Raw genomic sequence first — 11,783 nt, forward strand, 5'->3', positions numbered from 1 at the left:
TTCCGTATCGTTTGGCATTGAAGTGTTCCTGCCTTTTGTGGCGAGGGAAATGCTGGCTTTGTTTGTAAATCAAGGAGAATTATTTTCTGTTTGCGGTCACGTGATCGTAGGTGTAGACGTTCGTTTGGGTTTATCAGTTTCACTTGTTTTATCAGTTTCACTTGGTGTTATCAGTTTCACATACTTCCTCGAACTTCCAGAATGAGTTGAGTTATCGAATGTAGTTCTTTTCGATCTACACGTAATCGTGTGACATCTTAGAAAAGTATATCTTATCACGTGAACGGATGTCTTGATTCCGTCACGTGATTTCCGTCCAATCGAGAAGAATAGAAGGACGTACGACACTTTCTCCTCGTCTGTTTGCAAGCAGCCAGTCATGCAGGTGGAGGCGAGTAGGGAACAGGTGAGATGCACAACTTCTCTTTCGCGTTTCCCAACGGCTATGTAGAGCAGAATAATAGCTCTTGCAGAAGTACGCCAGTGGGCCACGCGATTCATTTCGGTAAGGTCCAATTTCCGAAATTAGATAAAAACAAGTAACGCAAAAATCCCTCCGAATCACCCAGCTGTAGAACCATTCTAATTGATTAATTTTTTGGCTCTTCACGTTACAATACCTTTATTGGTCTTTCATTGGGAGCCAAAAGGGATCCACCAGCTACAATTTTGTATGTAGGTATCGAAATTTAAATAAGAGCACCCTTTCAGGATCACTCACTCTTGTTACATCATTAGGATCACTCTTTTGGGGTCTTCCACGTTCCAAATGCCCTTTCTGAATCTTTAACAGAAAGCTAAAGTATGGGATTAGTGCTACGTCACCGATTTTCCCATGCTTCTTCCCCATTGTTCCTTTTTTTCCTTAGTTCTCATAAGTTTAACGTCCGATTCAAAATAGAAGCCGTGACGTTGAGGATAACACCCTTAACATTTGGCCCATAATTAATTATAGAATTTGGGCCAAGTTTGTCGGTTTCTCTGGAGAACCGACAAACTTGGACATGTGTGACATCACAAAGAAGTGTCACGCGGTGTGTAGTTAGTGTAGGAGGCCCTAGATAGATGCACAAGTATTCAGCGTGATACTGAATCGTTACAGTCACGTGGTGCACTCGCGGAAAGTAGAGAGACCGCGTGATGCAGCGGGCAAGCGCATCTAACTTCGTTTAATCGTCCACCACGCGTGACTATTTTTTCCCATTCGCGCGTGCAACTTGCCATTGCTCGCAATTGCGTGCATTCTCTTCTATGCGTACGCGCGTGCCGTAATCCGCCAGCCCCAGTTTCTAAAAAGCTCGTCACTCTGCATGGTGAGTATCGATTTTCATCGATATTAAGCCCTCTATTGCTATCGAGCGTGTCACGTCGTTGATTTCTAGCACCACCACCTTCATACTCGTCGAGTGTGAAATTCTGATTAGCCTGTTTTCGTTGATCGCGCCCTGACGTCATCCTTTACTCATCTTAATTGAGGATCTTTTCTCTAGCCTCGACTAGATAATTTAGCGTTGGTGTCCACGTTCCCAGCGGATTACCTCCCTTACGCTAACAGAAGCAAGAGACCCGAGACTCCTAGCTGCACTTGCTACTGGAAATATAAGAGGAAGGCCCTATGGCTATGCAAGTGTTGTACCCCTTCTTCCGCAGCAACCGTGATAGCCATTGTCTTCACAGTTTTGGCATTCTTGACCGCTTTGGGCATTTCTGTATATTTTGGAGGTGAGTGGATCACAGGAACTTTTACTTATTTCGAACACTTCGTTTGTAGAGGTCACTTCAGAAGTGTCTAGATTATCCATCGGGTTTTATATTTCTAAATACCTTTTTCTGTTTTCAGTGCTTACCACTCTATATACCTCACCAGGTGAGTGGTCATTTTTTAAATCCCATTCAATATTATATGTGTGCCTTTAACCTTTAAACTGTACTTTTTTAGTGTTTCATATATTTGGAGAAATGTGGGTGAGCGCGGGTGAGCAATTCGAAACTTCTTTGTTAGATGCTAGTTCTGAGAGGTTTGCCTTTAAGGCTTTAAACTATGAGAGCAGGGTAAGCATTTCCTTATTCTTTTCGTTTTCGTTTGTTCAGAGCAAGCATAGTACTGAAAAATTCCTTTTTCTAGTTGAGGAGCACTTTCCTCAGGAGTATGTTTCAACACGTCTTGCATGACGTCAAAGTATATGCATTCAGGTCAGTAATTACACTTTTGATTTTAGTATCCTTAATATTTGCTGATGCTCTTACTTAATGACCCCCTCAGGGAACCGAATCTCGTAGTGTTCTTCAGATTACACCTGGACAGAAGAAAAGCAGCGGAGTTGCAAGGTATCACGCATCTGGCAAGGACAGTGCTTTTGCAAGAGATCCAAAACGGTGATGTGTTCCAAGATCTCGTCATCCCACCCGAATCTGTAATTTTTACAGGTATTTTATTCTCATCGTTAGCCCTTTTCATCATTGCTTCTCTTTTAATTCTGTGTATATTATAGAGCTTGCTTGCCCTGGAAGTTGCGTGACCACCACAACATCACTTCCGGAAAGTAATGTGACAGAGAACATTACCATCTTTACCTCACTTCCGGATATGTTAAGTAACTCTAGTGCCAAAGAAGAAGGAAAGACTTCTGTAGGGCTAGCCAAAGTGTTACCTTCGTCCCTTCTTCCGTCCGAGGGTGAGCAGAATGAGAACTTCTTGGGATATCAACCCCAAAACGACAGCGCCGTTTTACGCGAAGGGCTCGATCTAGAAAAAACTCGCAACGATCTCTCAGGTCAGTCTATTGGCTAATCTTGTGTTTTTTTGTGGATCATGTGATTGAAGGATTTACTGTTGTACAGTGTGTTCGGAAAGCGATTTCCGCTGTACTAACGACGAGTGTGTTCCTTCTCAAACACGCTGCGATCGACGCCTGGACTGTACAGATCAGTCAGACGAAAGAAACTGCAGTAAGTACTCGTGGAAAGAACTGATCCTTTACACAAAAAGATGCCTTGTTACTATAATAACTTGTTTCAGGTTGTGCAGAGGCTCTCAGGGCCCTTCGACAAGATAAGAAAATATGCGATGGTTTTTACGATTGTTGGGACTACAGCGATGAGTTATCGTGTCGTAAGTATTAAAAAATTTTTCGCTAGAAGGGCCCAACACAACATAAAAGAATAAGAATTCTTTCTTTTCTAGCTTGGTGCTCGGGCCCTATTTTGTGCCCAGGATCAAAAACATGCATACAACGGAGTGAAATGTGTGATGGTGTCCAGAATTGCCCTTCTGGCTTCGACGAGGCTTCGTGTAGTATGTACAGTACGATTTAATTATTTTTATGTTCGGCTGTTTTTCAATAAGGAAAAGGCTCGATATGCTTAAAGGCGAACGAAAACACAATAAAATTTCACAACCTTTCTTCTTCGTATGACCCTGAAACAATTTCCTTAAGTGAATGTCATGTTAAAAGATCTGAAAATTAATGCCCAGTAATTTATCGATGAAGGCCTCTTAAGATGTATTTGTCACTTTTTTATTTAAATTAAAACCTGTTAAAAGCCCTAAAGGGTCTTCCAACGAAGCATCGGGTTATCAATATCCATTAATTTGTAACGTTAAATGTAATAGGCCACTTTCAACGCCTGTTAATTATTAATCGGTCGTTAAGGAGCTGTTAACATGCATTTACGGCATTTTTAAACCTAAAAATGAATATTGATCAATAAATTTTGTTTATGAATCCTTACTTTATTTAATGGAAACCTGACTGTAGGGATAAACAGGGAGATATCCCTAAAAAATCTTGATTTTTTTTTTTAGTGAAGCTAGCGAAGGATGACGATGATGTAACGAGCCATATTTATTCAAAAGAGGGATATTTGATGATACAGAGACAGGGAGAGTGGAAAAAGTTGTGCTTGGACGATAATGACGTCATCGAGAGGGGGAAATTCGATGTGGAGAGATTGGGCAACACCATCTGCTCGGCTCTCACTTACAAGTAAGTAAGAAAAAAATGTAAAGCTGGCCCAAATTTACTAATTTTCGTGGGGAGTTCTTAGTATCTGATTTATTTATAAAAATAATGCAAAAGAAGTTCAATGGGAAAATTCCCTATACCTAATCGATGGGGAATTTTTAACGCTCTAAATAAGTATAAAAATATAAAATTTTGAAGATTTGTTCAATTTTTAGTGACCAAAAAAGTCCCTACATTCTGAAAATACTTGGAATTTCCTTGTCTCGTCGGTTACTTATTCGTGATTTAATTAATTTTATTATATGATTCATGTAATTATTAAGTTAATTTTCGTTTATTTTCGAGGATTATAAAAGTTATTATTTATTTATTTTGTAGGAATTTAGAGTCGATAGTGGTCTTGCCTTCCAAATTTCGCGACAATCTCTACTACGATTTGATTCCACCCACGAAAAAGTAAGTGCAAAATTAGCAAAATATTCGAAATTTTTCCTTTCTTATATTTTTATGCTCGAGTGACGTCATCAGTTGAGTCTGGCGGTAAAAGAAAGTATCACGTGACGAAATCTGAAACGAAAATAACACTTATAATTTAAATATCATTACGTCATCTCGACAATTGAATTGTGTTTTTATGAATTTGGAATTTAAAAGTGTGAGCGTGTAAATGATGGCGTGTAGAATTGCGTCATAATTGACCGTTGCAAGTGTTTTAAAATTTTCGCTGATCAAAATGACCCGATTGATTTTGAAATTTTCAGTATAGATTTTTTTTGGGTAGGTCTTCTGTTAATTTCCGTCCTTCCGGATGTAAAGATGGAAAAGTGGTCCGGATCAAGTGCAGAAATTTGGGTGAGTTAGTGTTGTGTTTTGTTCGCGTTAATTTTAGTTGTAAATCATTGGCTCGAGTGCGACACGTGGTGGAACATCGCGCGATGGATTTCAATCAGTCGCGTGACGCATTGAATAAACATTGGAGTTAAAAAAGTGGTTTCGCGATAGCAACTTTAAATCATGCGATTTCTTTGATAATTAGATGAATTGTTTATCTGTTCTAGCGTTTCACGTATTGCTTTTGCAATGAATTTAAACGTCAATTAAGCAATGTTGATAAATAATAAATTTTATGAAATTACATGAACGACCCGAAGGTTGCGCAATATAAATCGCCATGTATTTGTTCCATTTATCATGAAAATCGACTTTAAAAATAGGTGTTTGCGATCACGTGGCTGACTTAGCACCGCTAATTAACGTATTTTGAGGTTTCTCACGTTTTACATTACATATTTTGCTAATGGAATTTGCTTCATCATTTGCAGAATGCGGGATCAAATCAGCATCCGAATCATCCACTAAGAGAATCGTAGGAGGAAACAGCGTGACTAGAGGCACCTGGCCTTGGCAGGCGGCCCTCTACAGAGAAGGCCAATTTCAGTGTGGTGGGGTGCTCATATCAGATTCGTGGCTCTTATCTGCTGGCCATTGTTTCTATCAGTAAGTGTTTCTGTTCTACACGCTGAAAAGGCTCATCTTATCCTCTCTTATATAGTTTCTTTCCTCGTCAGTACTCGATCCTCCCACTGGAAGGCCCGCCTGGGTCTGCTCCGTAGAGGCAACGAAATACCAACCCCGTATGAAGAGGTGAGACGCATAACATATGCTGCTCTTCATCCGGAATATGTGGATAAGGGCTTCATCAATGATATAGCACTGTTGAAGCTCGACCAACCCACGTCTTTCAGGTAGGGCCCGATTCACAGTATTTGCAAGGTATAAAAAGATCTTTTTTTAATGAGGATGCTGTATTTAGTGATCACATACGTCCCATATGTCTACCCACACCTAGCGAACATATATCAAAATGGGAAGGAAAAACTTGCACAGTTATAGGATGGGGCAAACTGATAGAAGAAGGACACGCCTTCCGTGAGTAATATTGCGTCATAATCGAAGGCCAATGTTACGCAATTGCAGTGCGTGCAGTGAAAACAATTAAAGTTTCGCCAATTTTTTCTTGCAGCGGACACACTTCAGGAAGTCGAACTTCCGGTCATTTCGTCGGAAGAATGTAGGAGGAGGACAGTTTTCCTGCCGATCTACCAGATAACCGATAACATGTTCTGTGCAGGATACGAAAACGGTGGTCGCGACGCCTGTTTGGTGGGTATCACGTTACTCTACTAGCGCCATCTTGTGATTAGTTTCGGAATTATTTTGTGTAACTCCAAATTTTATGTATGTAAAGAGTAAAACCGTTTATTGTATAACAAGCACATTCAAGAAGAATCTCTGCTAAATGCTGAAATTGCATTTTACATAATAATTCAATTTTACTCTTTTATTCAAAAAGTGCTGTTATAAATAGGGTTGCCATACTTCCCCTATTATTATTTGTCCCGTTTTCTCAACCAAGTTCCCGAATGGGAAGAAACGGAACGTACTACAAGTAAGAAACATCGATTCTATTCGACCAGTTCAATTGTCTAAACGATTATTTAGAGAAAAATAATACCGACCGAAACTACAAAGCAACTGTGAAATTGAGTATGGAAGAGAAGTGGCCGAATTTTTCGCACGTGCAAAGCGTATTGATTAGAAATCATGTTTAATAGAGCTATGCGAATATGTATTTGCCATTCCGGCCCACGATGCAAATATGGAGAGAATATTTTCCCTAATGTCGGACGAAAGAAACAGGTTGTCGGTGGAGACAATTGAAGCAATTTTGATTTGTCATTATAATTTTAAAATCACTTGCGCCCAATTTTATAATTATGTGGAAGAAGAAAATGACATAATTAAGAAAGTAAAATCAACTTTAAAATATAACTGGGCTAAAAAGGATTAGCCTTACATCTCATTTATTATTCTACCTATTCATTTTATTAGATTGCTTAAACTTTATTGATTTTTTTTTATCAGAGTAAAATAAACCATTATCTACCCACTTTTCTTGTGTTTTATTTATTTAGCACTTAAATAAATTTTCTGTATCAATGCTTGGCAATTATGGCAACCCTAGTTATAAAGTACTACTATTTATTTTATTTAAGTTAGTGAAAATTAATTACCTTTAATGATATTTTCTATTCTTACGTAATTCCTGTTCACTATAAAATGCACCTACTGATAAAAAAATAAAAACGATTAATTAAAAACTACTATTTGATTCAGTTATGATCTAGTTTTAGTCTAAAAGAGAATCCTTACTAGATCAAATAATATAGTTTTTAATGTGGAATATTATTCTATAATACAACGAACTTCCTGACACACTGTAAAATCAGACTCACTTCTACCTTGAACCAAACAGTGTTAATATTTCTTCTTTAAAATCTCCTCACTAACGTTTTCGAACTTTTGGTTCTTCTTCGGGTGAAACGAGCTTTTTTTTTTTTTTTTTTAAAGTTCTTGCCAACGAATAGCTTCTCGTTTCACCCAAAGAAGAACCGAAGGTTCGAAAACGTTAGTGAGGAGATTTTAAAGAAGAAATATTAGCACTGTTTGGTTCAAGGTAGAAGTGAGTCTATTCTATAATAAACAAGATCGTGGTTTGATCTTGAGTCTCTGCAAGTTTTAAGATGTCGAAACGGGATAATGGCCGAATTTGATGTGTTTTGACTTACGGAAGCTTAACGACTATCTATCTACGGGATGCGACGGTTATTTTAGCCGTACGGGCCGGAAGACCGGCGTTTTTCGAAGACTCGTTTGCCGACCGCCGACGATCCGTAGAACGACTTACTCCTTTTTCTAAAATGCAATTCTATGCTATTTAGCCAAAGGAAAGACTATTTTATGCACCACTTATCACTTACGTTACACAAAATATTTTGGCATTTATCTAAGATAATTTTTACGGGATAAAAAATGGATAAACTATGTTACGGACTAACTGATCGTGGTACATATATATTTGAGAACTGCTGCTACCGGTAGATCATTTTATTATTTAATTATAGATATTCTATACCTGCAACTTGATATGCCCACTTATATCTGATTGTGGATGTAATATAGTCTAGGAACATCCGACATAGAATACCTGTCAGAAATTTGAATAAGAACTGAATTATTAACTTTTCAAAATAACTTACTGTTCAATTATATAATGTTCAGTTTATATTATTAATGACAAGATTTTGCAATTTAAAGGCTTTAATGCTACATAAAATGATTGTTATTTAGGATAAATATAGTAAAGATCATTAAAAGTTTATGAAATGTAGTGTGAAATGAATTTTAATAAAACTCAACAAAAACTTAATTCAATATGTTTAGTCTGGAACTGCAGCTTTCGTGTAATATTTAGTTTCTTTCTATAAAATACAAACATAAGTGCAATTTAATTGATCTTGTTTATGTAAATATTCATATTTTTTCAGGGTGATTCTGGAGGGCCCATGATGTGTCAGAAGGCTGACGGTCACTGGGTTCTGATGGGAATCACCAGCAACGGAGACGGTTGTGCCAGAGCCGGTCGACCGGGTGTGTATACCAAAGTAACCAATTACGTTAGCTGGATTCGTTCTGTTCTGAGTATGTTTCTTTTTTACTTTATAACATGTTAGCAAACATAATCTTTTTATAAATTATGTATTCTGTAGGTAAATGATATCTTCGGGAGTAGATATGAGCGGGATTGACACAATTGATTCCGTCTTAAAATCTTGCATTTCTTTCTTATCCTATGCTGATGGAATATGAAGATTAAGGAACAAAATTATGTAAATTATATGAGAATTTGCTATGAAATTTAATCTCTTTTTCTTTTACATCCTATCTGATTAACTTTATCTATTTGAAAGATTGATTTTTGCTTCAATATATTTTTATATTGTGTTAAAAATTCTGCTTAAAAATTCTACGTATTGTCATAAAATTTTTTTGTCACGATATTTTTAAATCTTGTAATATAAAATTGAATGGCATTTTTGGAATGAAATTAAAACATTTTAGATTTTACACAAACGTCGGGGCCATTGAGAGCTTGCATGGAGCCCAGGAAAACATCTATTAGCTTACCGTGGGGCAAGCTAATAGGTCATTTAACTCATAAGCAGGCCTCTTTTATTTATTTATTTTTTTTTTTTTTGGAATAAATGAGATATATAAAATGTTTCTTTATGTAAAAAAAGTAGTCTTAAATGATTTTATTTTTATTAGTAAAATTAACATTAATTTATAAGGGTAGGAACTATTACAAATCTCTAGAAAAATCCTTAGCCTCCCCTCAGTACCGATCTGACTCGTAATTTTTCATTTGAAAGTGATTGTAAATAAGAGATGCCATAAGAGACCTTTTTTAAAACTCTCTCTCTCTCTCCTTCAGGCTGCAAAGTCTTCAGTCAGTAGTACTTTCAGTCACATTCCTACCTTGTACATCAACAATCACGTGAAGAAGCAAATCTTCATTCTCTGGCAAGACAGCCAAGACCATGACACCACTGGTGGGCTCACCTACACTTTCATCCCCAAGGTTGATGCTACTGCAATTCTTTGCCACTTTTACCCTAGTTACACCTTCGCTCGGTACTTACGGGACACGGCAACTTTAAGCATTACTTGCATGGGTTTAACCTTGGGGACGATCCACAATGCGATTGTGGTATTCGGGAGGACCAAACACCACTTTGCTTAGTTTTTCGCTGCAATAGGTACAATCACATTGGGATACTTTAATGAGAGCTGTTATTCTTGAGGGGTACAACTGGCCTTGCAACCTGCACCAACTACTCATTCACACGCATACAATGTTCCATCATCTACTCACATTCATATCCCTTAATGGGGTTCTTGAGAGCACTTACTCTGGGGGCACGGATGACAATTAGCTTTCCCTTGCTTTGTTTCAACTGTCGCTGTATAGCTGCCTTTCAACTTTGTATTTTAATTCTTATTTTCCATTTTTTTTTCAGTCTAAATTTGGTTAGTTTAAGTTAGTCTTAGTTGTAAGTTAGATGAGGGATTCTTAGCTTGGTTTCTGGTTAGGTTATGATAGGTTAAGTTAAATTAGATTAAGGTTTGTTAGCTTTGGTCATCTGGTTAGGTTCATCCTAGATTATGGGAGGTTAGTTTAGTTTGTGAGTAAGTTAATGTATAAAATATAAAAATAATAAATTGGGGTCTCGCTCATTTGTCTTCTGTTGGTCCATTTATCTTGTCTAGTTTTTCATTCTGTTTGTTTTTACACTGTTGTCTAGCTGTGATAGTATTAAGATTTGCACTCACATTTAGTTTTATTAAGTAGATATAAGTCTTCCTACTAACTGCCGCTTGGCACCAACTTCTACACTTAGCTATTCGTGGCGGCACTCAATTATTGGTGTTTGCTACGCTCGGGTTTTTTTAGACCCTTCGGGAGACTACGGCCTTGCAGCCTAAAAACTGCAAACGTAGAGGGTACAGTAGCCATACATATGCCATTCAAAGGGATCCTACCTTTCTGTACTGTATCTCCTCTCCCTCCTTTTTTCCTTTCCCTTATCCCTTTTCCACTGGCTAAACACCTTGTGTCTTACATGTATGTATGTATGTTCTGCAGGCACTAAGAGGGTTTTTCTATGCTTATCACGGATCAGCCAACCACAATGGAGCAATCAGATGATGTATTTAGATCAAACCCTGAAAATTTCAGATGCTCTGACTTTGGACTCAAACTTTTGACACCTTTACTGTCTTTATTATTTTTTAACAGCTTTTTAAAATTATTTTGTGGGTTATTTAATATGCATAGGTGTCTTTCACAGTAGGAAAGCAAAATAAAATATAACTACGTAGAAATTTGATTATTAGAATGACAAAATATGCATAAATATTCTAGTATCTCTCGATTGCAAAGTTAAATAAATCTCTAGCTTTAAATTTATTTGTAATGATACAGCAAATTCTAAATAAAGTATAGACAAATTACCAAGCTATTTTTGATTAAAATTTATTTTTCAGATGAATTATTCATTTGTCAGAGTTCTATAAATCAAACATTCTATTATCAGTGTAATAAACAATCTGAATGTAATTAATGAGATAAAAGGGTGGCCCAAATGTCAGTTAACCAAGTGGTTAATTGGCTTCATATTTTGCACGGTGGAGCTTTTTCAAGACGTCGGAGACCGAGCATTAATCGAGCGTGGGGCCTAATCGGTGTGGCACCCAGAGGGAGACCAAAAAGAAGAAATTGCTCTGGGCCCTGAAAAATTAGGGCTTCTACATAATTTTTTTGTTTTCTTTCCTTTTAGAGACATATAGCAGTAAGGACAGAATGTGAACAGTATTTAGTCTCTAGCTTCTGTCACTTTCTGGATGGCCCTAGCCTTATGCAAATGCATTAGTCTGAACCCTTGAAACCAGCATGTAGAATGATTAAAAATAGTTTGGAACAGTGATATGTTGTTATTTGTGATTCCGTCATTTTGGTAAAAGCAACTGAATCATAGACTTTTTTTGAATTCTGACTATATAACCAACTAACTGACCTTTGGGTCATTCTGTTTGTGCAAGTGCTTATGTCATAGCTACAAAATTAAATAATCTAAATTCTTTATTACAGCCAGTGAAGAATTAGAAGAGATAAAAACTAACTGCTCCAGTACGAGATGTAGATTGGGTCGCTGTCTTCCTCGGGAAAACGTGTGCGACGGCGTGTTCGACTGCTGGGACGGAGACGACGAGAGAGGATGCTGATCTTTCAAAGAAATACTCGTATTCGGAATTTTAATCGTTGCATTTACACGGTCATAAAACATTGTTTGCACTCTCTCTTAATTATACAGTAATTTAATTACAGATTTTAATAATTAAATTATATTTTGATAA

General features: G+C 37.2%; 1 protein-coding gene across 2 annotated transcripts; it reads left to right on the forward strand.

The window, feature by feature from the left end:
- Positions 1-182: 182 nt before the first annotated feature.
- On the forward strand, positions 183-11,783 carry LOC136968530 (atrial natriuretic peptide-converting enzyme-like). 2 transcript variants are annotated; one of them, XM_067262510.1, is made up of 19 exons: positions 183-406; positions 1,491-1,722; positions 1,841-1,867; positions 1,940-2,052; positions 2,126-2,193; positions 2,264-2,427; positions 2,493-2,774; positions 2,842-2,949; positions 3,020-3,112; positions 3,185-3,304; positions 3,806-3,986; positions 4,344-4,421; positions 4,747-4,817; positions 5,288-5,462; positions 5,534-5,710; positions 5,779-5,894; positions 5,989-6,128; positions 8,354-8,507; positions 11,518-11,783. In XM_067262510.1, the coding sequence occupies exons 1-19, from the start codon at positions 380-382 to the stop codon at positions 11,649-11,651; spliced, it is 2,460 nt and encodes an 819-aa protein (XP_067118611.1). In that variant the 5' UTR covers positions 183-379; the 3' UTR covers positions 11,652-11,783. The 2 variants fall into 2 exon arrangements, with proteins under 2 accessions (XP_067118611.1, XP_067118612.1); XM_067262511.1 differs by having other exon boundaries at positions 3,185-3,295.

The sequence above is a fragment of the Centruroides vittatus genome, unplaced genomic scaffold (assembly GCF_030686945.1).
Source record: "Centruroides vittatus isolate TY-2023 unplaced genomic scaffold, ASM3068694v2 contig_15, whole genome shotgun sequence".
Taxonomy (NCBI): domain Eukaryota; kingdom Metazoa; phylum Arthropoda; class Arachnida; order Scorpiones; family Buthidae; genus Centruroides; species Centruroides vittatus.